At 41.1% G+C, this 26,963-nt stretch overlaps 1 protein-coding gene across 1 annotated transcript in view; it reads left to right on the top strand.

Annotated features, from left to right (window-relative positions):
• The window catches only part of MGAM2 (maltase-glucoamylase 2 (putative)), a 95,656-nt gene that overhangs the window by 65,137 nt on the left and 3,556 nt on the right, over positions 1-26,963 (top strand). Inside the window, exons 34-48 of the mRNA XM_018047487.1 lie at positions 582-644; positions 1,464-1,598; positions 3,386-3,470; positions 4,692-4,830; positions 6,180-6,313; positions 6,591-6,625; positions 6,730-6,846; positions 8,353-8,501; positions 8,608-8,692; positions 9,436-9,492; positions 9,895-10,019; positions 11,092-11,180; positions 21,507-21,556; positions 26,056-26,229; positions 26,575-26,833. Of these exons, the coding sequence (XP_017902976.1) occupies positions 582-644; positions 1,464-1,598; positions 3,386-3,470; positions 4,692-4,830; positions 6,180-6,313; positions 6,591-6,625; positions 6,730-6,846; positions 8,353-8,501; positions 8,608-8,692; positions 9,436-9,492; positions 9,895-10,019; positions 11,092-11,180; positions 21,507-21,556; positions 26,056-26,229; positions 26,575-26,833 (1,696 nt within the window). The remainder of the gene's footprint in view (positions 1-581; positions 645-1,463; positions 1,599-3,385; positions 3,471-4,691; positions 4,831-6,179; positions 6,314-6,590; positions 6,626-6,729; positions 6,847-8,352; positions 8,502-8,607; positions 8,693-9,435; positions 9,493-9,894; positions 10,020-11,091; positions 11,181-21,506; positions 21,557-26,055; positions 26,230-26,574; positions 26,834-26,963) is intronic.

Raw genomic sequence — 26,963 nt, 5'->3', positions numbered from 1 at the left:
AACCCAGGTCTCCCACATTGTAGGCTGACGCTTTATCGTTTGAGCCACCAAGGAAGTCCAAAATGTATACAGTTAATGTCCTTCTAATTATAGATGAAATTGGCTGATACTATGAATTTTTTAATGCTGTGTATACTTGGGGTCCCTAGTAAGTTGTGATACTGCTTAAAAGCATTGAGGCTAAGCGTATGGGTTGTGAACAGAAATCAATCTTATTCCTTTAGAGTCACACTTAATATGTATTTTTTATAAGGGGAAATTTGTTACAAGTCTGTGATAGGCAGATCAGTGAAAAAATCATCATTTGCAAAGTGATTGTACAGAGGATGTGCTTAGAAGGGATTTAGTCAATAATATTCAAAAGTAAAATTTTGAAAACTGATGGAATGAATCAAGAGATCCCAACCTATATTCACCTAACAAAATTTCATATATTCAGACTTTGCAATTTAATTAATGGCAAATATCCCCCAGAATTGTATGGAGATGCATGTCATTTGAGTCTAACATGTGAAACATCTCATGGTCTGTGCAATGCTTTTTAAAGATTTTAATTTTTCTTTTTCTTTTTTTTTTTCTAGGTTTTGCCAGATCTGCCCAACGTGAATGTGGATGGGTCCCTTGATCTTGAAACTCAGGTTAAGGTACAGTAATGCACAGATTTTTGTCTACATGGTTCTACACATCTGGATACTTATGAGTTTTACCCTGATGTTTGGTTAAGTAGCTCTGAGTTGAGTATACTTGTCAACGGGTAATTTTCTGGAAGCAAAATTTTCCCTGAATGGAAATCCAACAGGTAGCTAAACTGGAATCGTACAGAAGGGAATCATGTATGAAATACCTTTACCTGTGCACCTTCAACGGGTTGTATTTTGTTTGAACTTAATGTTGCTTGAAAAATAATGAAGGAAAGTCTGGGATCTTTTCACTGGAGAGGTTATGAACAGATTGGGTTTTAACGAATAGTCTACATTTAGAAGAAAGTGCTGGCCAGTTGAAAGGAGCAATGGCCTTGACTCAGCACTTGATGCCACATTAGTCTTGGGCATCCAGCATCCCATCCACACTGCAGCTCACATTTCCCTGCATGACTGATCTCCTTGATATGGCCAACGTAGTAAAAACACTTGTGCTCTGAAGTTTGACTGTTTAGACACTGATGGCTAATTTTCCTGTTTATATGATGACATGCCTAATCATAAAGTGAATCCCATGTTTAAAATGGGTCTTAAAGACTATCTAACCTTCTAGGAAAAGAGAGAATGGAGTCACCTTTCCTGGTGTGTGTGTGTGTCCACAGTAAACTCTGTGCAGCTGCAGACACTGATATGAGGTTAGGGCACACACTGAGTGGGCAAAGCCTTGCACAAATACCTGCTTGTCTCCCCTTCCCGGTCCTGGTGCACCCCCCTTCCCGGACAGGCTGAGACCCCACATAAGAGCATGTGTCATCCTTACAGCTGTACAAAGCCCATGTTGCTTTTCCTGACTTCTTGCGGAACAGCACAGCTGCCTGGTGGAAGAGGGAAATAGAAGAGCTCTACAGAAACCCTCGAGAGCCAGAGAAGAGCTTGAAGTTTGATGGACTGTGGATTGTAAGTCATCTTTCATGCCTTTCTTTGAAAACATTAGCAGTCAAAACTCAGGGAGATAACTCAGAACCTACTAAAGCAGCAAGCTAGGGCTGGAGGAGTGGATGAGAGGGATGCTGTTATAGAGCTGAGGTGCTGGGACTACCAGGAAGAGCAGAGAGAATCATACGTCTGCCCAGGGACATACTGCCTGGTGGAAGTTGGAGTCCCTGAAGGCAATGAGCCACCGCTCAAGTTGCTGCCTGAAAAAGAAAGAGGGACACATACCTGACTTCTCTTAGCTCCCACCCTCTAACCTCTTGCCAATGCTTTCCATTGGCCAGACCTACACAGAGGCCAGTGCTAAAGGAGCCCAAGAGCCCGTCCTGTGATACAGGGCAGGGCCAGGGGTGGGCAAGTCATGGATCAGAGGCAACTGATATTCATCACAGGGCTGGGAAAATGCCAGCTTCAAAGGTCCATTCCGATGCTTGCTACGCTTGTTGGTTGGGCTTAAGAGCAGGGCTTCCTGAGATGTCTCTGGGACACACATTCGAAGTCTCCTCTGTTGGTGTTTTTCTAGGAGTGGGAAGCATATCAGTGCCCCAGTTTCCTCCTCCACTGTGCAGTGGTCTGAGCTCCCGACCATATTCCAGGTCACCTCTGAAGAGCTTCTCCCGTTTGGGCCAGGCTGAAAGAAGCTTGCCACTCACCCAGAGACAAACCTCTCAGCCACCCACTGGCGGCCCTGGGCTTCCCTGGCCACCATCAGGATAGGCAGACCCAGAGTAGGCACACAGAAGGACACAGATTAACCCAAACTGTGAAGAGATGGGGCGGGCCCTGAGGAACACAGATCCCAACAGCTCTGCGGTGTTTGTTCCACTGCAAGAAAGGTGTAGCTAAACAACTCCAGTAGCCAAGAGTCCTCCCAAACAGCTTGCCTTTGCATTTTAATATGTCCTACTTAAGATCACCAGGGGCTTCCCTGGTGGCTCAGACAGTAAAAGTGTCTGCCTGTAATGTGGAGACCTGGGTTCAATCCCTGGGTCAGAAAGAGCCCCTGGAGAAGGAAATGGCAACCCACTCGAGTACTCTTGCCTGGAAAATCCCATGGATGGAGGAGCCTGGTGGGCTACAGTCCACGGGATCACAAAGAGTCAGACACGAGTGAGCAAATTCACTTTCACTTTCACTTAAGATCACCTAATATACAATATTTTAAGTTTTCCATTGATAATGTAGGCTGTGAATATTCACCTCGGGAACTGCTATTTCTTACATTTAAGTAATAGATCCCTGCAAGTAGTATTTGATTTCTAGATTGTTTCTGAGTTACCTACAACTTTTTAGGACCATATCTACTGTAGAAAGCTAGAGATTTCTCCTGGTTTTGGTCTATGCTGATGTCAGAATCAATAATCTAAACTATATCAACAATGAGGAGATTATGATAACCATTAGCCGCAGATAAAAAGTGAGTCATCCACACAGAAAAGATGGGCTTGTGTGGGGAGATGAGTCAAAAGGAGATTTACTTAGGTCATGATTCCAGCCTAATTTCAGTATTTTGTCACTATAAGCCAATCCTCACAGGTCTAAAAATTCCAAGTAAACTAGAGGTTTAACACTCTTCTTAAACCAAAATGATTTCTTAGAATCCTTATGGGTTGAGATTACACAGAGTCAGTGATGCAACCAGCTGGTGTAAATTTGACCTTGTCTCTGTGAGGTCAGTGTCATCTATAGGAAGGTCCATGTTGCCTCTAACCCACAGAATTTTTTTTTTTATTTTTGCTATCTCATTGCAGAACATGAATGAACCATCGAACTTTGTGAATGGATCTGTCACGGGCTGCAGAAATGAAATTCTTAATAATCCACCCTATGTGCCATGTATGTAAAATGATGTCTTCACCAAATTACTTCTCTGCTCAAAAGCCTTGCAAATTTTCCTGTTATTGTCAAAGTGAAGCCTAATTTTGGCAAGAAAACACTTTTAAATCTGACGTAAAATCCCAAATAGAGTAACTTTGAATAAGTGCAAATAAACAACTAATCAAGCATAGAAACAATAGCATGATGTGGTATGAAAGAAACCAAGCAACGATGTGCATCTGGTTATAGTGATGAGTATGGACTGATAACTGAAACTCCCAGTCACCCCCTGCACACCACATACACCATACATACAAACCACACACTACACTGCACACACACCACACACATGCACATACAGACATGTCACACACCACACACATCACACACCCTGCAACATACTACACATGCACCACAAAGACACGCATGTACACCTACCATACACACACACCCTGCATACACACTTCACTCGTTTGACTAGATGATGGAAATCTAGCTCCGTCAACTCCTTCTGCCCGTGTTCACAGAACCTGCATGAGACTCCCTGTTTGTCCCGTGGTAAAAGCGGAAACAGAATGTCAATGGGCCCTGGGTTTAAAGGTGTCTTAGGAGCTGAACACCTTACAAGGTGAACTCTTTCCTTGCCTTGAACTCGTACCTTGCTTGAACTCTTGCCTAGGGAAGGAAGTGACTCACTTCATGAAGAGCACTGTCCCAGTAATTCGTGGACTCCACGTTGCCTGAATTGTGGGTCACTGCTAGGCTTCCTGCTGCTCACTAGCTCCTTCCTTCCTTCCTCTCTCCCTTCCTCCCTTCCTTTCTGCCTTTTTCTCCTTCTTTCCTTAATTTAATATCTGTGTATCAGATAAGTGATGACAAATCAGAAAGCTTTAGCCGTACTAGTGCAGTGATGAAATAGGACCTGTTCCCTTGAGAACATTACCATCTAGTGGAAGAGACGATCATAACCACAAAGGGGTGTCCTAACTGGACTCTGGCAGCCCCCTGTGGCTGTTGGAGTTGGAGCAAACAGAAGGGTTCCCTTCCTGGCTCCATACCCTATTCTTACCTTTCATTAATTAAGCAGCCACAGGACCCTGATAACAAAAATTTCTTAAAACTGGAGCTGTTATTGGTAACGAGGATGTTGGCTGAAGCTGAGAAATGCATAGATGATGGGCATTTCTGGTGAATGTGCAAATCAGGTTTTGTAAGAATTAACTCTGCATTTCCTCCCAGACTTGGAGGCCCGGGACCAGGGCCTGAGCAGCCAGACCCTGTGCATGGAGAGCCAGCAGGTGCTGCCCGATGGCTCACCGGCGCGCCACTACGACGTGCACAGCCTTTATGGCTGGGCCCAGACCAGACCCACGTACGAGTGAGTGTGCTTTTGTCTTTGGCCAGCAAGACAATTTTCATTTCTTCCCATGGCTGTAAGTGTCTAGAGTTCTGACATGGTCAGGGACAAAGTTCTTTGCATCACGGGCATCCACCCTTATTCTGTGTGTATGTGCTAAGTCACCTCAGTCATGTCCAACTCTGTGCAACCCTATGGACTGCAGCCCACCAGGCTCCTCTGTCCATGGGGACTCTCCAGGCAAGAAGACTGGAGTGAGTTGCCATGTCCCCCTCCAGGGGATCTTCATCGAACCTGCATCTTCTATGACTCCTGCACTGCAGGAGGATTCTTTACTGCTGAGCCACTGGGGATACCCCTGCCTTATTTCTTGCCTTCATTACCTCTCACTGGTGTGTGTGTGTGTGTGTGTGTGTGTGTGTGCACGCGCGAGCATGCGTGTATGCATGCATGCATGCCCACACATCCCTGTCCATTTTTGGACTTGTGTAAAATATTGGCAGTAACCTAAATGGATTTGTTTCCGCTATAGCTAACTTATTTTCCTGTTGTCACTTACTGAATACTGTATCTCTGCCTATTGATGTGATGCTTTCTTTAGCAAATATTTGGATTACATCATACACCAGCATCTATCAGATTTTCTCTTTTGTTCCACTGATTTTTCTCTCATATCTTGTTTTCATTTTTGAGCTAAAGCATCTTACAGAAGACTGACCTTCCATTGATAAATATTTAAACATCTTTTATGTGTATTTGTCTCTCTGTGCAAAGTTTTTCCTGCATTTTGAGGATTAGCCTAGCAGAGAGCATATTACCAAAGGGAGCTGTAGTCATATATAGTTTTATTTGGGTACCAGATCTACCTCGTTGCTCTTTAAATGACTGACAAATTATCTCTCTCCTTTGAGCCTCAGTTTCCTGACAGTAAAAGGAGGCCAGAGTTGTGAGATGCACATATGAACATGACCGGTACAATACCTGGGATAGAGTAATTGTTCTATGAATATCTGTCTTACCCCAGCCCTCCTCATACCTAGAAGTAGACAGCTAATTAATTTTTTTAAGAAAAGAAATCCACATATTGTTAATCAACTATATTCCAAAATAAGATAGCATTTTTTAATTAAAACATTTTTTTAAAGAAAAAGAAATCCATATTTTAGTTGATGCTCTATCTGCAGTTGTTCTGCTGGGAAGTTGATTGGGACTGTCAGCATCACTTAAATAGCAGATGCTTTCTGGCTTAAAATGGAGCAGCACTCTGCTGCCTTACATTTCCAGGCTGCAGCTACTCTTTATGATAAAGTCCCTCAACTGTCCAGCCTCAAATTCACCCTCAGCTCGCCCCCTTGTCCCCCTCCGAGCAGAGCCGTGCAGGAGGTGACGGGACAGCGAGGGATCGTCATCACTCGCTCCACTTTCCCCTCTTCTGGCCGCTGGGGAGGACACTGGCTGGGTGACAACACGGCCGCGTGGGACCAGCTGAAGAAGTCAATCGTTGGTGTGTGGGCTCTCATCCTGGGGCCTCTCCAGGAGGGGCGGGGGCTAGAGTGCTCCTCAGCGGGGTTGTCATGTCTAATTATCCTCCATGCGGTCAGTGAAAGCCACGGGACCTGAGTGCTCTGTGTGTGTGTGAGTTTTAATGCACACCCGTCTTTTGACATTTTCACCACGAGCGGCTCAGAGCTCTCAAATGTGGAACAGAAGAGACAGGTCAAACCTACCCTTCCCACAGTCTGCTCTCCCGTGTCCAATGCAGCTGCATCTTCTCCCCGCAGGCATGATGGAATGCAGTCTCTTTGGAATCTCCTATGTAAGTCCTACTGGGGCAATGATGGATCCCCTAGTTCAGATTTCGGTGTGTCTGAAACCCACAAAGTCCCACTTAAAACATGCTCTGATTTTGCATCTTCTCAGACAGGAGCAGACATCTGTGGATTCTTTGGAGATGCTGAGTATGAGATGTGTGTTCGCTGGATGCAGCTGGGGGCGTTTTATCCATTTTCCAGGAACCACAACACATTCGGGACCAGGGTGAGGGAAGCGGGTTACGGTGTGGGTGTTTCGTGTCTTCACATCACAACTTCCTCTTGTAATTCTATTTATGTATTTGTTTATTTTTGGCTGTACTGGGCCCTCATTGCTGTGTGGATTTTTTCTCTAGTTGCGGCGAGGAGGGTCTAGTCTCTAGCTGCAGTGTGCAGGCTTCTGCTGTTGTGGCCTGTGGGCTTTAGTGGTGGCAGCAGTTTGGGCTCAGCAGTTGTGGCTCCTGAGCTCTAGAGTGTGGGCTCAATAGCTTTGGTGCACCGGCATAGTTGCTCCGCAGCATATGGGATCTTCCCAGAGCAGGGATTGAACTTGTGTCTCCCGAACTGGCAGGTAGATTCTTTACCACTGAGCCATCAGGGAAACCCCACCACTTCTTAACCCTCAAGAACATTGTGCTTATTTGTATGATGAAAAATTATAAAATCACCAGCAACTCCAGTGTTTGGAAAATCCACAGAGTTCAAAAGCCCAGACTACCAACCATTTTTCAAGAATATACTTTTTCCCATCTCTTGGGTTATTCATGCCTATGAGGAGAAATATTTATGGCTCCTACGGAGCTGAAATAAAAAGAGGCTCCCTTTGCTTTTAGAAATGATGGGTTTGTATTTTACTTAAATCTCACTGAGTTATGTCAGTGCTGCATGGAGACCCATCTCTCTCTACACACGTGCAGGGGCAAGACTAGGCCCCATCCTGAAGTGTTCATGAAAAGGAAAGAAAGCAAGAAACTCCAGTTTATAAAGATGGCAGGTGGAGGGAAACAGGAAGCCAGAAGTTAGAGGAAAAAGCATGTGTAACCTACACAGCTTTTGAACTGTGTGTTGGAGAAGACTCCTGAGAGTCCCTTGGACGGCAAGGAGATCCAACCAGTCCATTCTGAAAGAGATCAGCCCTGGGATTTCTTTGGAGGGAATGATTCTGAAGCTGAAACTCCAGTACTTTGGCCACCTCACACAAAGAGTTGACTCATTGGAAAAGACTCTGATGCTGGGAGGGATTGAGGGCAGGAGGAGAAGGGGACGACCGAGGATGAGATGGCTGGATGGCATTACGGACTCGATGGACGTGAGTCTGAGTGAACTCCGGGAGTTGGTGATGGACAGGGAGACCTGGCGTGCTGCCATTCATGGGGTCGCAAAGAGTCGGACACGACTGAGCGACTGAACTGAACTGAACTGAACCTACATATGGGATATGTGCCTGTGCGTGAGTGCTTAGTTGCTAAATCCGACTCCTTATGGCCCCATAGACTGTAGCCCGCCAGGCTCCTCTGTCCATGGGATTTCCCAGGCAAGAATGCTGGAGTAAGTTGCCATTTCCTTCTCCAGGGGTTACTCCCAGATTAGCGATCAAACTCACGTCTCCTGTATTGGCAGGGGGATTCTTCACCACTGAGCCACCAGGAAAGCCCATATATGTGTGCTGGTCCTTTTCTCATACTGCTAGGAAGGAGGAGGTAACCTTCCACTTGCTCCTTTACCCTTTTAGAGACAAGATCCTGTGGCCTGGGACTCAAACTTTGAGATGTTCTCAAGAAAAGTCCTTCAGACCAGATATACTCTGCTGCCTTACCTCTACACTCTAATGCATAAGGCTCATGCTGAGGGCAGCACTGTGGTTCGACCCCTTCTCCATGAGTGAGTAGAGCTGGGTTCCCCCAGTGACAAGTCTGGGATGTCTTGGGAATAACCCTCTGCAACTGTCATAACAATATGGGCATATTTTTCACATTTTTTCTTTAAGGTTTACAGAGGAACGCACAACATGGGATATAGACCATCAGTTCATGCTGGGCCCTGCCATCTTAATTAGCCCCGTGCTGGAAAATGTGAGTTTTCCACTGTGGCTCAGGTACCCTCCAATCATATAATCTAAAGAACAGGAAGGGCATTTTATGGATCTTTTTTTTTTTGGCTGTGCTAGGTCATTGTTGCTCTGCGGGCTTTGCTCTGGTTGTGAGCGGTGCCAGCTCTCTGGCTGTGCTGTGAGGGTCTCTCATTGTGGTGGCTTCTCTTGCTGCGGAGCACGGGCTTTAGGGCACGTGGGCTTAGTGGCTGCAGCTTCTGGGCTCTCGAGCACGGGCTCAGTAGTCGTGGCGCACAGACTGAGTTGCCCTGTGCTTAGTGGCAAGAGGGATCTTCCCTGACCAGGCATTGAAACTGTGTCTCCTTCATTGTCAGGCGGATTGGATTCCTTACCACTGAGCCACAAGGGTAGCCCTACAGGTTGTCTTATCTAGCTCACTGTTTTCAGGCAAATGCATTTCTAGAACTTCTAAGGGAGAGCTTGGTTGTTTTTCAAGATCTCCATTAATGGAAACTTTACCCCCGCAAAGGATTCTCATTTTGGTATCTTGTCATATTGCATTCTTGCAAAATCTACCTTTTCACAAATGTTATGTTTCTCTGTGTTTAAAGAAGAATTTCCTAGGATCTTTGTCAATAGAACCTTTCCAACTCTTAAAGTCATTAATCAAGTTCCCTTTTTAATCTTATTTCTACAGAGATAATTTTAAAAATTAAAAGTAAATTATTGGCATATTCATAACGACGTGTTTATTTTGTGTTTCAGAACACATTTCAGGTCCAGGCTTACTTTCCCAGAGCCCGTTGGTATGACTACAGCACGGTAAGAACTAACATTGTTTCTGGACCTGGGTTGGTCCCTGCAGGCAGAGAGAGGGGCCTGGAACTTTCTCCTGACTTCCAGGCACATATTTTCTAAGGCAGTAAGTTTCAGCCTTTCAGTCATGCAAAGTTTACTTAAATAAAAGTATCCATAAAACCATAAATATTAGAAAATCTGATGCCTATGTTACATTGCCTCCTCCCCAACCACTTACCTTTTCTGGACAATACAGAGAAAAGACTAGATTTTTAGAGGTTTTAGCAAAGCTGAAAACCAGAGATTTTCTGCTTCGATTTGCAGTATTTTGCTGATTTTCTTGGATAGGAAGGACTTCTGCTAAAGCAGGCACTGATTTCATCTATTTTTCTCGTCATTATTCCTTGCCTACTTTCTCCCTTCTAGGGATCGGGCAATGAATCAAGAGGTGAGTGGAAAGTCCTGGAGGCTCCCTTGGACCATATCAACGTTCATGTCAGAGGAGGCTACATCCTGCCTTGGCAAGAACCTGCGATGAACACTCACTCCAGGTAAAGGATAGAGGTGGTGTTTATTGGCCTTGCTCTCCCATAACGAGGCAGCCTTTTCGGAAGTGGCCCACCTCGATGGAGGATAAACTAAATATGGACAGTTTCATTAATCTGATTCTGAGAGTACCTTCCAGGAGGGATCTGGGGGAGAATGAGTTCATCAAGTCAGTCTTGGGGAGAACTTTTATCTGTAGCTTCTGTGTCAAAGGTTCAAAGTACGTTTTCCCGAGGGTACCATCATGTACCTCTCTCCACAGCATTTAAAAATTCAGGAATAGGAGTGAGCTCTTTGATTTGTGATGTCTACCCAGAGTTTTAGTACTTATCCTGAGGTCTACTTTGGTGTACTCAAGAGAAATTATACACACACACACACACACACACACACACACAAAATAGAACATGTTATGTCAAGAGAGACATGCGTAACAAGAGTAGTAACAACTACTTAGTGGTTAGTAAGTGGAAGTTAGTGGAAGTTAGCTTTCACTCTTGTGCTATAAAAATCACGGTTTCAGCTCCGGGCTGAGTCTTGAATAACAGAATTTGAATGTATGAAAACAAGAGAAAGGGATATACTGGGAGGATTAAAGAACTAAAGGTGAAAAATGAGTTAATTTGGAGGACAGTAAACCATTCATGCTGAGTTTAACTGGAGCACTGATAAAGAGATAAAGTAAATAAAAATCAAGCTGGTTAGTATCAGGCCATGGAAAGTTGTGAATACAGAAGAAGCATTCTGCATTGTACTCTACAGCAATCTGGAAGCTGCTAAATGATTGTTTTTTTTTGTGGGGGGGAGAAGCTTCTTATATTACTAATAATATGTATGTAAGTAACATGTATGTATTTGATTTTTGGAGATTTAAGTTGTATTGAACGTTTCATTAAAATATAAGCATTTTATTCTGTTAGCTTTTAAATATCTTTTATTTGATCTCATCTGCTTTTAGAATTTAGGTGTATTTTTAATGCATTTACTTTTTTTCTGGATGACTATATATTTTCCAAAGAAGCTGTCCTTCATTCTTACAACCTGCAGTCTATAGAAAAATAACTTTTCTTTTAATAGCCGAAAGAAATATATGGGATTGATTGTTGCTTTGGATGACAATGGGAGAGCTGAAGGTCAGCTGTTCTGGGATGATGGACAAAGCATTGGTGAGTAGGAGCTTTCCTGGGTCCGCACACAGCATTCAGGGAAGCCATACACGGAGGCTCAGGATATAATTGGCATGAACTGAAAACCTGTTTCTGTCACTACTATTAATAAGGCGGTGGTGTTGGGAGGATTTTTGCAACTTTTGTTTCTCATATATATTATGCTGTAGTTGTAATAGAAGGGTATAGGGTCCCCAGCTTTGTAAGATAATCAATTTGATATTATAGATTCAGCTGGGGGACTTAACCTCCCTATAACTTTCTTGCTCTGATAAGAGTGTTACTGCAAATATCAAGCTGACCATCCACTCTCAGTGGTTCATAGATCTGCCTCTATTTGGGCCAACCATCTAGAATCAGGCACCCTTTGCCTCCAAAGGGGTGGCTCAAACAGTAAAGAATCTGCCTGCAGTGCACAAAACTGGGCTCAATCCTTGGGTTGGGAAGACCCCCTGGAGAAGGAAATGGCAACCCACTCCAGTATCCTTGCCTGGGAAATCCCGTAGACAGAGGAGCCTGGCAGGCCCCAGTCCAGGTTCTCAAAGAGTCAGACATGACTGAGTGACTAACACTCTTTTAGTGCAGGCCACTCAGGAAACATATTAGAGCTTAGAAAATTTCTTAGTGTCTCAGAATTTGGGAATTAAAGTTGTCAAAAGAATAATTATGTCAATGAAATATTGCTTTGTGTACTTTCTCTTCCCAGTCTAGGAACACGATAGTTCTATCTTAGATATTGGTGCTTGTCACTATAACTGGAATACCCTCTTCCTCAGGCATTGCTGTAGATTTATAATCTCTCACCAACTGATGTCCATTTTCCAATACTTTATTACTGTGGACCTCTAATCTTGTAGCAGGTAGCAGTTACTGAATTTATAGTTTTTTTTTTCAATAAAATAAAATATTTTTTCTTTATTTACAAAAGTAAAATATTTCTAAAGGTTTCCTCCTTTTGATTTTATTCATTATAATGGTAAACATATCATCATTAAAGAAAACATTTTAGAGATAAAAAATTAGAAAAAAAATTAAAACCAGTTGATATTTTTGCGGTAACACCTTTTGCTTTCATTTTACTTAAAATAATGCTTAACTTTCAATAATGCTGAAACAATGCATGCTCAGTTGCTTCAGTTGTGTCCAACTCTTTGCGACCCTATGGACCATAACTCCTCAGTCCATGGGATTCTCCAGGTATTACTTCTTGGGTGGGTTGTCATTTCCTCCTCTGGTTGAAAACATGAAGTGAAGTGAAGTTGGTCAGTCATGTCCAGCTCTTTGAGGTCCCGTGGACTGTAGCATATCAGGATCCTCCATTCCTAGGATTTAACAGGCAGGAGTACTGGAGTGCGTTGCCATATTTAATTTGTGAATCCTGTTTCTTTGCACTTAACATAATGACACAAATATATCTAGATATTATTTTATACATCTTATCAATATCACACCTTACGACGATCACATTCCATTGAGAGGATATTCCATAATTTATCTTTCTATAGTTATTCCCTGTGCAGGATGTTTTCAGTTTTTATTGTTATAAAATAACAACATTGAGTATTAACATTTGTTTGTATTTCAGATTATTTCCATAGGGTAGATTCCTAAAAGTAAAATTATTGTTTTCTAATTAACTTGATAGTAGTAGTAAAGTCGCTCAGTCGTGTCCGACTCTTTGCGACCCCATGGACTGTAGTCTACCAGACTCCTCCCTCCATGGGATTCTCGAGGCAAGAGTACTGGAGTGGGTTGCCATTTCCTTCTCCAAAGTGTATCCATTTTAAGTTTACAGTTCTATTAATATATGTTTTGACAAATGTATACAATTGTTGGTTTGCTACTATGACCATAAATATGTAGAATATTTTTGTAAACACAAAGCCCTTCTACTTCTTTCCAGCAAACTGCCCCCCACTCCCAGTTTATTATTGCCAGTCTCTGACAACCACTGATCTGCTTTCTGACATTATGAATTAGATTTGTCTTTTCTAGGTTTTATGTAAATAGAATCCTACAGTATGTCCTCTTTGTGCTTAGCCTCTTCCACCTAACAAAATATTTTTAAGGATTCATCCATTTTATTGCACATAAGAGTTCATTACTTTTGACTCCTGAATAATCATCTTGTGGGAGTACCACAATTTATCCATTTACTTACCGATAAACATATTAGTTGTTTCATATTTTTTACTATTACCTATAACCTGCCCTGGTTATTTGAGCATAAGTCATTTTGTAACATATGTTTTCACTTCTCTTGGGTAAAATCCTAGAAATGGAATTGCTGGGCCTGGTCATGTGACAAGTGTATGATTACTGGTTAAAGAAAATACCAAATTGTTTTCTAAAGTGTACTATTTTCTATTACTAACATTACTAATTAAGAGTTCCAGTTTAGTGCATTTCATTATGGATGTGATTTGCACTTCCTTGATGTTGAGCATCTTATCATGTGTTTATTGGTTGTTTATATACAATTATATACATTCTTTGGAGATGGCAATGGTAACTCACTCCAGTACTTTTGCCTGGCAAATCCCATGGACGGAGGAGCCTGGTAGGCTGCAGTCCATGGGGTCGCTAGGAGTCGGACACGACTGAGCGACTCACTTTCACTTTTCACTTTTATGCACTGGAGAAGGAAATGGCAACCCACTCCAGTGTTCTTGCCTGGAGAATCCCAGGGACGGGGGAGCCTGGTGGGCTGCTACCTATGGGGTCGCACAGAGCCGGACACGACTGAAGTGAGTTAGCAGCATATACATTCTTAGGCCTTCCCTGATAGCTCAGTTGGTAAAGAATCTGCCTGCAATGCAAGAGACCCTGGTTCAATTGCTGAGTCAGGAAGATCTGCTGGAGAAGGGACAGGCCACCCACTCCAGTATTCTTGGCTTCCCTTGTGGCTCAGCTGGTAAAGAATCCACTTGCAATGTAGGAGACCTGGGTTCAATCCCTGGGTTGGGAAAATCCCTTGGAGAAGGGAAAGGCTCCCCACTCCAGTATCCTGGCCTGGAGAATTCCATGGACTGCATATTCTGTGGGGTCTCAAAGAGTCGGATACAACTGAATGACTTTCACTTCACTTCACTTCACATACCTTCTTATGTGAGGTTCAAGTCCTTCACCTATTTTTTTATTGTCATTTGTCTTTATTATTGAGTTCTATGAGTTACATATTTTACCGTCTTTTATCAAATATATGGTTTGTTCTCCCTGTCTGTGACTTGCCCTGTCAATTCCATGATGGTATCTGGCAAAGAGTAACTTTAATTTTGATTAGACATCAATTTATTCATGCTTTTCTTATATGATTTGTGCTTCTTGTGTCTTAGCCTAAAGAGTGTTGTGGTACCAGTTCCAGCATATGTATATGTGAGTGTTTTTCCATACCAACAAGCAACTCTGGGACACCAGCTGGGTGTGCTACAATTCAATTCAATTCAATTCTGACACTAACTACTGGAGATCATGTCAGATCCCAAGGTTAAGGGGTCGGTTTCACAAGACTTCCTCCTCCTGCCTTCTCCACCCTCTTCTGATGCTAGATCTGTGCTTCTGAATGACCAACTATAAATTGGAGGGTCCCATGACCCCCTCCTCAGGTTGGATTAATTTGCTAGAGTGGGTAGCAGACCTCAGAGAAACATTTTGCATAATAGTTTATGGGTGTATTACACAAGGATACCACTCAGAAATAGCGAGATAGAAGCAATGCATAGGGCAAGTATGAGAGAAGCGTTGTAGAGCTCCCCTGCCCATTCCAGGCGTCTCCCTCTCCCCACATTTCCATGTGTGTTCTAAGCTCTCTGGACCTCATTCTTTGTGTTTTTCTTATTGTTGTTGCTGTTGTTGTTTTTCTGTTTTTGAAAGCTTCATTACATAGGCATGGTGTTTAAATTCTTGGCCGTTGGCTACTGATGCAATCTCCAGCCCCTCTCCCTTCCAGAGGTCTCAGAGTAAGACTGATAGTTGGTTATTCTGGCAACTAGGGGGAGACCTGGGTTCGATCTCTGGGTTGGGATGATCCCCTGGAGAAGGGCATGGCAACCCACTCCAGTATTCTTGCCTGGAGAATCCCCATGGACACAGGAGCCAGGCAGGCTACAGTTCATGGGGTCACAAAGATTCGGACAGGACTGAGTAACTAAGAACAACACACAGCACACAGCCACCATCCTGAGTCGCTTTTCAAAAGTCACCTCATTAACATAACAAAAGGCACCTTGATTGCTCTCTTCACCTGAAATTCCAGTTTTAGGCTTCTATAGCAGCTTCTCTGTCCATGGACTTTCTAGACAGGAATACGGGAGTGGGTTGCCATTTCTCACTCCAAGGGATCTAATTGCGTCTTCTGCTGTGGCACCACTTACTCTGCTAGGGAGGCCCTCTGATGAAGACCAAATATGTATTATTTATCATAAATCATATCACATAGCCTAACTGAAGATTACCAGTTTTACAGTCTTAGCTTTTATATATTAGGAATCCACCTCATTAGTATTATATTTTGTATATATGTAATAGTCCAGGTTCATTTCCCCCCATGTTTGTCCAGCTGATCAAGCACCACTTTCTTGAAAGTATAATCTTTTTTCCTTGTTTTATTTTCCTGACATTTCTGTTAGCTATCAATAGGTTATATGTGGTTGAGAGTTTATTTTGGGTTAGTTTTTCTGTTGATCTGAATGTTTAATCCTTATGCCACTATCATATTGTCTTGACTAAAGTAGTTTCAGATTGGTTTATTGTAGTTCCTTTGGATTTCATAAAATATTTTAAATCAACTTGTCAGTACCTAACAAAAAGCTTATTAGAACTTTAACAGAAATGCATTGATACTAAAGATAAATTTAGGGTTATCGATCTTCCTCTCTATCTCATCTTCAATTAGGTAAGTAAGTAAGTGAAAGTATTCTTTAATTACTTCAGCAACATTTTATAATTTTCAGTGCATGGGTCTTGCACATATTTTGTTAAGTTATCCTAAGTATTTCTAAGTTTTTGATGATGTTGCAAGTAGCATTTTAAATTACTCTTCTTCCTGTATGGATAATACTTTAGAAGCCTATATTCCTTTAACACAATATATAAGAGAGATGTTTTTCAAATTATTTTCTTTTGTCTCATTTATAGGTGGAACTGGCAAAAAATGGAGGGATATAAAGGAATTAGATTACTTTTATTTTCAAAGTTCCATTTAGTCTCTGGATTTGTTTTTTAAGTTAACTCTCTGGAGAGACATGTGATATATTGGAATTCAATAGGTCTGGCTTCAAAAACCATTTCAGTCATTTATTAACTGCATATCTATTGGGAAGCTTTATAGCTTTATATCGGAGAAGGCAATGGCACCCCACTCAAGTTCTCTTGCCTGGGAAATCCCATGGACAGAGGAACCTGGGAGACTATAGTCCATGGGGCCACTAAGAGTTGGACACGACTGAGAGACTTCACTTTCACTTTTCACTTTCATGCATTGGAGAAGGAAATGGCAACTCATTCCAGTGTTCTTGCCTGGAGAATCCCAGGGACAGAGGACCCTGGTGGGCTTCCGTCTATGGGGTCGCACAGAGTCGGACACGACGGACGTGACTTAGCAGCAGCAGCAGCAGCAGCATAGCTTTATATCTTTCTGCCTGTATTTCCTCAGTTTTCAAAATCTGCAAGATATTACTTATCGTGTAGATTTTATGCAGAGTTAATTGATTTAATATATAGATAGAATTCCCGAAACATAGTTGCTGAATAAAATGTGTCATTAATATGCAAGATAAATAATAAATTTCCATTACAAGCTTTTAAGTTATTTTACATTTAAATCAGAGTGGCTAGCATAAAAACAAAAAGCCCAAAAATCAGAGAAAAGAGATTAACTAGCCACCCAAGCCAACTTTTAAGGGAGTGGGACTTGAACCTTACAAGAAAATAATATGCCACAAGGTCAGTTTTTAAATATAAGAACTGTGTTTATTAATAGGCTAAGATGTTCTCATCTGTTAGGAAGTACATCTTTTTCCTTAAGTGAAGTGTATGTGAAAGATGAAACTTCAGTCAAGAATTTGTTTGGTGAGCAGAAAATTATAGCAACAGGAATTACCGGCCAGTAACACACTGTCTTGATTATAATTGCTTTGAAGTAGCTTTTTTAAAAGATTTTTAAAATATGGGCCACTTTTAAAGTCTTTATTTAATTTGTTGCAATATTGCTTCTGTTTTGTGTTTTGGGCTTTTGACCTTGAGGCATGTGGGATCTTAGCTCTCCCACCAGAGACTGAGCTCACAAACCCTGTATTGGAAGGCAAAGTCTCAACCACTGGACTGCCAGGGGAGTCCCTGAAGTAACTTTTGAAATTAGAGAGCAAGAATTCTCTTCTCTTTTAAGAAAGTGCCTTTATTTGTGCAGGTTTTCTCAACCTTGGTAACATCGACATTTGAGAAATCTATATGCAGGTCAGGAAGCAACAGTTAGAACTGGACATGGAACAACAGACTGGTTCCAAATAGGAAAAGGAGTACATCAAGGCTGTATATTGTCACCCTGCTTATTTAACTTCTATGCAGAGTACATCATGAGAAATGCTGGGCTGGAAGAAGCACAAGCTGGAATCAAGATAGCTGGGAGAAATCTCAATAACCTCAGATATGCAGATGACATCACCCTTATGGCAGAAAGTGAAGAGGAACTAAAAAGCCTCTTGATGAAAGTGAAAGAGGAGAGTAAAAAAGTTAGCTTAAAGCTCAATATTCAGAAAATGAAGATAAGGGCATCTGGTCCCATCATGGCAAATAGATGGGGAAACAGTGGAAACAGTGTCAGACTTTATTTTGGGGGCCTCCAAAATCACTGCAGATGGTGATAGCAGCCATGAAATTAAAAGACGTTTACTACTTGGGAGGAAAGTTATGACCAACCTAGATAGCATATTCAAAAGCAGAGATATTACTTTGCCACCAAAGGTCCATCTAGTCAAGGCTATGGTTTTTCCAGTAGTCATGTATGGATGTGAGAGTTGGACTGTGAAGAAAGCTGAGCACCGAAGAATTGATGCTTTTGAACTGTGGTGTTGGAGAAGACTCTTGAGAGTCCCTTGGACTGCAAGGAGATCCAATCAGTCTGTCCTAAAGATCAGTCCTGCGTGTTCATTGGCAGGACTAATGCTGAGGCTGAAGCTCCAATACTTTGGCCACCTCACGTGAAGAGTTGACTCACTGGAAAAAGACTCTGATGCTTGGAGGGATTGGGGGTAGGGGGAGAAGGGGACGACAGAGGATGAGATGGCTGGATGGCATCACCAACTTGATGCACATGAGTTTGGGTAAACTCCAGGAGTTGGTGATGGACAGGGAGGCCTGAGGTGCTGCGATTCATGGGGTTGCAAAGAGTCAGACATGACTGAGGGACTGAACTGAACTGAACTGAATTCTTTGTTATTGGTGGTGGTTGAACCATTAATTATACAATGTTTATACACCCCCACGCTTTACCCACTAGATGCTAAAACTCTCCAGCTCCAAAACGTAACAACCAATGGGTCTCTAGATAACTGCTACATGTTTCACCAGCAGAATTGCTGCTGGTTAAGAACCAATGTTTTAAGGGAATCTGGAATCCTTTCCAGCTTCCCTGCTGGGTCAGTGGTAAATAATCCTCCTGCCAATGCAGGAGACGTGGGTTTGATTCCTGGATCGGGAAGGACATGGTAACCCACTCCAGAATTCTTCCCTGGAAAATCCTGTGGACAGAAGAGCCTGGCAGGCTACCATCCATGAGGTTGCAAAAGTTGGACACGACTTAGCAACTAAACAACAAGAATCCTTTTATACAGCTTGAGTTGATTAGGACTAGATGATTAATATCATGTTGGGTTTATAGCACCAAAGTTAGTGTGTAAAATCAGCTCTCTATGAGCAATATATTCAAAAATAGGAGGGAAAAAACAATTTTCTGTAAAACTTTGTTTTTGTTTAGTCACTAAGTCATGTCCAACTCTGTTTGTGAGCCTATGCACTGTAGCCCAGCAGGTTCCTCTGTCCATGGGATTTTCCAGGCAAGAGTACTGGAGTGGGTTGCCATGTCCTTCTCCAATAAAACTTTAGGTTCCTACAACAAATATATTCTAGCCTTAAAGTTAAAAATTAGTACTCCCAGCAAGTTTTAAACTTTTTACACTGTTTAAGGTCTACGCAGAAGCACTTTTCCCTTTTTCACCAGCCCTAGAAATTAAAATTTAAAATATGAAGATACAAGTATAGATTTAATTTAATTTTTCTCTTAACTGTAATTATTTTTAAAAATTTACTTAGATTTAAGGAGATTCAATAGTTAGGTCAAAGTTAATCTTAAATAGCTTATATGAACAGAATCTCATTCTTTAAAAAGTTTATATTAAAACTGCTAAAATAGGCTATGGTGTTTTCTTATGTTCACTTTCTAGCCAAAGCTCAGTTTAAAAATAAGGGTTTACAAGTGTTCATTTCCACAAGAGTGGAGTTAATTTAAAAAACAAAGACATGGAAACAACCTAGATGTCCATCAGCAGATGAATGGATAAGAAAGCTGTGGTACATATACACAATGGAGTATTACTCAGCCATTAAAAAGAATACATTTGAATCAGTTCTGATGAGATGGATGAAACTGGAGCCGATTATACAGAGTGAAGTAAGCCAGAAAGAAAAACACCAATACAGTATACTAACACATATATATGGAATTTAGAAAGATGGCAATGACGACCCTGTATGCAAGACAGCAAAAAAGACACAGATGTGTATAACGGACTTTTGGACTCAGAGGGAGAGGGAGAGGGGGGGATGATTTGGGAGAATGGCATTGAAACATGTATACTATCATGTAAGAATCGAATTGCCAGTCTATGTCCAATGCAGGATACAGCATGCTTGGGGCTGGTGCACGGTGATGACCCAGAGAGATGTTATGGGGAGGGAGGTGGGAGGAGGGTTCATGTTTGGGAACGCATGTACACCTGTGGTGGATTCATGTCAATGTATGGCAAAACCAATAACAGTATTGTAAAGTAAAATAAAGTAAAAATAAAAAGTAAAAGAAAGAAAAAAGAAAAAAAGAAAAAAAATTAAATTAAATTAAAAAAAAATAAAAAACAAAGACTATTATTGGGTTCAGGGAGAGACTATGTTGGCATACTGATTAGAGATGAAATGTTGACTAGGGCCAAGAATAAAACATGAAATGAAACTGACTTTTATGAAACAGGCGTTTAGCCACATAAGAAAAATGAGTAAAGCAGATATCAACTGAGGAGTATTTCAAAGAGGAGATGTGTGGGCAAAGAAGCTAAAAATCTTGAACATCACGATGAGATATTGAAATTTAATATACTTTATCATTGGTGATTTTGAAAGGACCAGATTCAGTGGGGAAAAACAAAAGAAACACAGGAGCTGAAGAGTGGTGGATATAGGATTGAACTACAAGTTGAACACATAGATGTAACAAGCTGAGGCCAGAGGCCTTAGGATCTGTAAGACTGTGGAAGGATGAGCTAAGGGTAGGGAGAGAGGAGCCAGGAAGGTAGAGATGATGATGACTTTGATGATGATTGTGAACAACAAATTTTGAGCACTTATCAACACAAGTGGCATGTTGTAGACCTCATTGCCTTGAGCTGGGTATTATTAACATCTCCAGTCTACAAATGATGAAATGTTAAGTAATTTCCCAGAGTTTTCACAATAATACAAAAGTGGAAATTTGAATCTATGTCAATGTCTCTTGAGAGCACAAATTCCTAACCACTCTCCCCAGTTCTAAGCCTTTATCGTCACAGCCATGTGACTTCTCAAGGCTATGCGCTTGCTGTGTGTTAGTTGCTCAGTTGTGTCCCACTCTGCGACTGCATGGACTGTAGCCTGCCAAGCTCCTCTGTCCACAGAATTCTCCAGGCAAGAATTCTGGGGAGTGGGTAGCCATTCCCTTCCCCAGGGGATCTTCCTTACCCAGGGATCAAAGCCAGGTCTCCTGTACTGCAGGCAGATTCTTTGCTGTTGCAATCAGTAGCCTCCATGCTTTTTCATCTATGGTGTCTATTAGTTCAATCCAGATTCTCTTGTATTTGCAATCTCCTGATGCTCACCTCAAAAATACCCTCTTCCATAGGTACATCCCCACACTAACCAGGGGTGAGATATTCCCTCAGCTACTACCTTTAGTGCTGCTCTACAGAGGTCATGATTTGTCGATCAGTACTTGGGATCCCAGTGAAATATTTTCTGACTGCATGAAAGATTATCTGCTATTGTTGAAACAATGAGTAGTTGCTTATTCTTTTTTCTTGCTTGCAGATACCTTTGAAAATGGAAACTATTTCTTGGTAAACTTTACAGCAGCTCAGGTAAGACTGTTTTATTGAATTTTATAAATCCTTTCCCAGTTAGCTACAGATTGAATGTAATCAGTGAACGATATCATATCCCACATCTTCCTGCCTTTACATTTACAAATCAGATCTACTGACATGAAAATAAGGAAGAAACAGTTCTTATTTTGACAATTGCCCAGTATACCATCACTCTATTAAAAAAAATTGTAATTCATATAATGCTGGGGAAAAAATGAGTCCTTGAATATATGACATGTTTTTAGGAAATGAGACACTTTCTGGCTGATAAAAATTTGAAGGATAAATGCTAGATTGGCTATCTGTTACACAAAAATGGTGCAAAAACAACCTCATGACTTCATAAAAAACAACCTCATAACTTCAGCAGCATGTAGTAATTAATGCTTATTTAGCTTATAACTTTGCAGTGCTTAGATGGTCTAAGCTGGGCTTGGCTGATCTTGGCCGGCTCACATTCATCTGCAATCAGTCATGGGCATGTCTGTTTGCTCCGGTGATTATATATCTGGAGGGGGTGGTCACATGTTGGAGGTCAGCTGCTCTTGGATGATCTAAGATGGTCTTATGTGCAGGTCTGGGCATGACATTTCCATGATTATGAAAGAGGGCAAAAACAGAGGTGGAAAAGCCTGAGTGAGGGCTTTCTGAAATCTCCATTTGTAGTAAGTTGGCAATAGGCAAAGTCATATGGCTAACCCCAACAGAGGTGGGATAGAATGCCCCATCCAGAGAGGGAGGTCACTGCACAATTGCATGGAAAAGAGTATAGATAGGGAGGGGCAAATCACTGGAGGTCATAATACAATCAACCTACTAGGCATGTTAAATGATTCCATGGATAATCCATATAGTTTTAATTAGAGTAGGAGGATCATTCTCTATCAAACCTATAATCTGCTTCTCTCTAATTTTTACTTGTGGATTTAACTAAGGAATAGTATAACATAAACCTACTGTGTTTCTTCTACATAACAGTGCTTCAAGTGTTTGAAGGTATCTGTCACATACTCTTTCTGTCTTCTTGGAGTTATACATCTCCAGGCTAACTTCATACTTCCTCTGTTTTGTGCCTACCCTGGTTTCCAGATTAGCTTATTCTGTTTGGACTAGTTTAGTCTAGATTTCTCTTAAAACGTGGTCCCAGGATTGAGAGATTATCTTAGAGCTGCACTATGGTATGCAATGATAGTCACTAGCCTCATGTGGCAATCAAGCTTTTGAAATATGACTAGCTTAATTTTAAATATTTAAAAAGATTATAAAATATCACATTAATATTTTATGTTAAACATATGTTAAAATAATAATACTTTGGATGCGTGTTAGTCCCTCAGTCATGTCCGAATCTTTGTGACACCATGGACTGTAGCTTGCCAGGCTCCTCTGTCCATGGGATTTCCCAGGCAATAATACTGGAATGGGTAACCATTCCCTCCTCCAGGGAATCTTCCTGACCCAGGAATCATACCTGGGTCTCCCTCATTACAGGCATATTCTTTACAATCTGAGCCACCAGGGAAGCGCAATATTTTGGATATATGGGGTTAAAGAAAACATCATCAAAGCAATTTTTCCTTTTTCTCTTGTTAAATTACATATATAATTTACATTAGAGTCTATAAGACAGTGTGGACTTTCTGTTGCCAAAAAAAAAAACCAACCCAAAACCAAAAATTCAAAACCTCAGTGGCATGCAACAATAAATACTTATTTAGTTCATTACCTAACTCTTAGCTCCTTTTAGCTAAACTGTTTTCTTACTGTTATTGCATCACACTATGTATTTTTTTAAACATGTGTATCAAATTATCTTCATAGACATTATTATTGGGTCATGATGTTGACATCCTGCGTTTGCCTTTCTGAAACAAAATGCAAGACTTTGTATACTAATTAGGCATGTAACTTCTCTGTTCTAAGTTTAAGAAAAGAATTAAAGATTCTATCATTTTCCTCTGAAAATATTGCTTTTTAATGAAGCTGTCCATCTAGAAGTCCTGGATTTTAGTTCTCTTCCTACTGCTAAATAGTTATTCAAGCTAGGGAAGATAGTTCTCCTGTTTCTTGATTATAATATATTTGGTTTCTCATAAATGTTAATATCTTCTAATGCTAAAATTCCATTCTTCTGTTATTCCAAGGTAGTGATAAATGGATTCTTATTTCTATGTGATGTTTGATGGAGTTTTTCCTAAGGATCAGTGCTTTGACATGAAAGAGAGCTTCCCCTGGGAGTAATTTTTATCAGTGGTGTTCTGGCTGGTAGGAGGTTATGGGAGTTGGTGGCTGATTTGTAGCATTTGTTAATTTCTGTGTGTGAAATCTGCCATCACGTTACTCAATTTCAGGCTATCGACTGGCTTGTGAAATCCCAGACAATTTGAAAATAAGCTCTCCCAAATCATAAGAGTTAGCTCCAAAACATCCATTTACTTCATATTATATTCCTTTTTCTTAATTTTCTCTTGATTCTTATTGCTCAATCAGTCCCAAAAGTCTGGTTAATTCTCCATAATGCCAACTGAACATCATTTTCTTTCTACTGTTGCTATCAGAGTCTAGGAGTTTATAGTTTCACTCTACTGCAGCTGTCTCCTTAATTGATTGCATCAAGTCATCATCTTAGGTACTTAACCAGTAATTGCCCTGCTCAGTGCCAGCATGAACTCAGGAGCCCGTGAATTCAGGGCCTTTGCCAGGTGTCTCTGCCTCCCTCCACCCCATTCCCTTTCCTGTTCATTGTGTCTTCATCAGCTCTATCTGTCTTCCCAGGACTTCTCACGTTCCACGTCGTTCCTAAGTCCTTTCTTAGCAACCCTATTCCCATGGTGATTCTTTTTATTTTCTTTTAACACCCATAACAAATATTCATGATGATTTTCATTTAGGCCTTAATCTTCTAACATCTCGTGACTTCATTCACATTATGGTAACCCATGTGTTGATACTTAAAATAGTTGATAATTTAGATTTGCTGCAAACTATCCTTAGTCTATGCTAAAGCCTTTGACTGTGTGGATCATAACAAACTATGGGAAAATTCTTTAAGACTTGGGAATACCAGACCACCTGACCTGCCTCTTGAGAAATCTGTATGCAGGTCAGAAGCAACAGTTAGAACCAGGCATGGAACAACAGACTGGTTCCAAATTGGGAAAGGAGTATGTCAAGGCTGTATATTGTCACCCTGCTTAATTAACTTATGTGCAAAGTACATCATACTAAATGCCAGGCTGGATGAAGCTCAAATTGGAATCAAGATTGCTGGGGGAAATATCAATAACCTCAGATATGCAGATGACACCACCCTTATGGCAGAAAGAGAAGAAGAACTAAAGAGCCTCTTGATGAAAATGAAAGAGGAGAGGGAAACAGCTGGCTTAAAATTCAACATTCAGAAAACTAAGATCATGCCATCCGGTCCCATCACTTCATGGCAAATAGATGGGGAAACGATGGAAACAGTGACAGACTTTATATTTTTGGGCTCCAAAATCACTGCAGATGATGACTGCAGCCACAAAATTAAAAGATGCTTTCTCCTTGGAAGAAAAGCTATAACAAACCTAGACAACATACTAGAAAGCAGAGACATTACTTTGCCAACAAAAGTCCATCTAGTCAGAGCTATGCTTTTTCCAGGAGTCATGTATGGATGTGAGAATTGGACTATAAAGAAAGCTGAGCACCGAAGAACTGATGCTTTTGAATTGTGGTGTTGGAAAAGACTCTTGGGAGTCCCTTGGACCACAAGGAGATCAAACCAGTTCATCCTAAAGGAAATCAGTCCTGAATATTCATTGGAAGGACTGATGCTCAAACTGAAGCTCCAATACTTTGGCCACCTGATGCCAAGAGCCAACTCACTGGAAAAGACCCTGATGCTGGGAAAGATTGAAGGCAGGAGGAGAAGGGGATGACAGAGGATGAGATGGTTGGATGGCATCACCGACTCAAAGGACATGAGTTTTAACAAGCTCTGGGAGTTGGTGATGGACAGGGAAGCCTGGCATGCTGTAGTTTATGGGGTCGCAAAAAGTCGGACACGAGCGAGTGATTGAATTGAATGACTGATCCTTAGCCTAGGGACAAGTTGCCATAATCATTTATTTATACTGTGCTAAGTCATACAGTGCTACGCACATAAGTTCATCATGATTCCAACCATATAAATGCCTTTAAGCTGTACAACCTTGACCTTCTCATTTTCTCTCCCAGAGCCTCAGTTTTCTCATCTGAGAAACAGACATAAAGATTTTTTCTTTTCAAAATCATTGTAAGAATTAGTAATAATGTAGTTAAAAAGCTTTCATAATGTTGAACACAAACCTGTTTTGAGCACCTCAAATTTATTGTCTTAAGTACTCAGGAAGTATGTCCTCATGAAAAATTTAAGAATAAAACCAGCATTTTTGTTAACATTGTAATATAGAATTTAATCTATTAACAGATATATTATGTATCTTTTCCTCTTTATACATTCTTTGCAGAGTGTACTGCAAATCCAAATGATACATAATAATTATTTGAGTGACACTAATTCACTGAAAGTTGGATATATTAGTATCTGGGGCATAAACTCTACTGATATAACACAAGTGACTGTCTCCTATGACAATCAACAATTCATGGTGATGAATTTCAAGAGTGACCCTTACAATCAGGTATGTCTTAAAGGAATGCTATCATATCATACATTAATTTTATTTTTCTGTAAAGTTATTAGCACTATTGTTGTATTTACTTATACTTGAAAGGTTATATATATTTGCAAATGTTGACTCATATTGTACAGTGCACATTAGTGATCCTCTCAGGATAGTCCAGGGATCAATGATCAATGATCTGATGGAATCCTCTCCATATGTTTCCCAAAGAGATTGTGCTGTGTGTTAGATTGGTCTTAATAAGTTGCATTGCACAGTTGTTATACTGTAATGTGAGGTTTAACTTAAATGTGATATTTAACAAATTTTAAAATACCAACTTCATCTCTTCTTTTCTGGCAGACACTAAATATTCAATTGACTGACAAGATTATCAGCCTGGAAAAGTTAACTGAGGTTACTTGGATTCACGGTGGTCCTATAGTTTCTACGACAACTATGATGAGTACCTTCCCAATGAGCTCTTCACATCCTTCCACAGCTTCTACTACTGCTGCTACTTCTGTTACCACCAGTTCTTCTGCTTCAAGTGGCACTGGTACTGGTACCGCTGAGAGCACTAGTGCTGCTCTCGCTATGACAACCACTCCTTTCCCAACAAGCGCTGCTGAAGTTTCAGCTGGTGCTACTGTTGCCAATACCAGTGCCTCTCTCCCTACAAACACTGCTACTGAGAGCACTAGTGTTACGCTTCCCGTCACAACCGTGCCTTACCCAACAAGCGCTGCCGA

The sequence above is a fragment of the Capra hircus genome, chromosome 4 (assembly GCF_001704415.2).
Source record: "Capra hircus breed San Clemente chromosome 4, ASM170441v1, whole genome shotgun sequence".
Classification (NCBI taxonomy): Eukaryota; Metazoa; Chordata; class Mammalia; order Artiodactyla; family Bovidae; genus Capra; species Capra hircus.
Note: the sequence above shows the minus strand (reverse complement) of the source record. Positions and strands in the feature narration are given on the sequence as shown.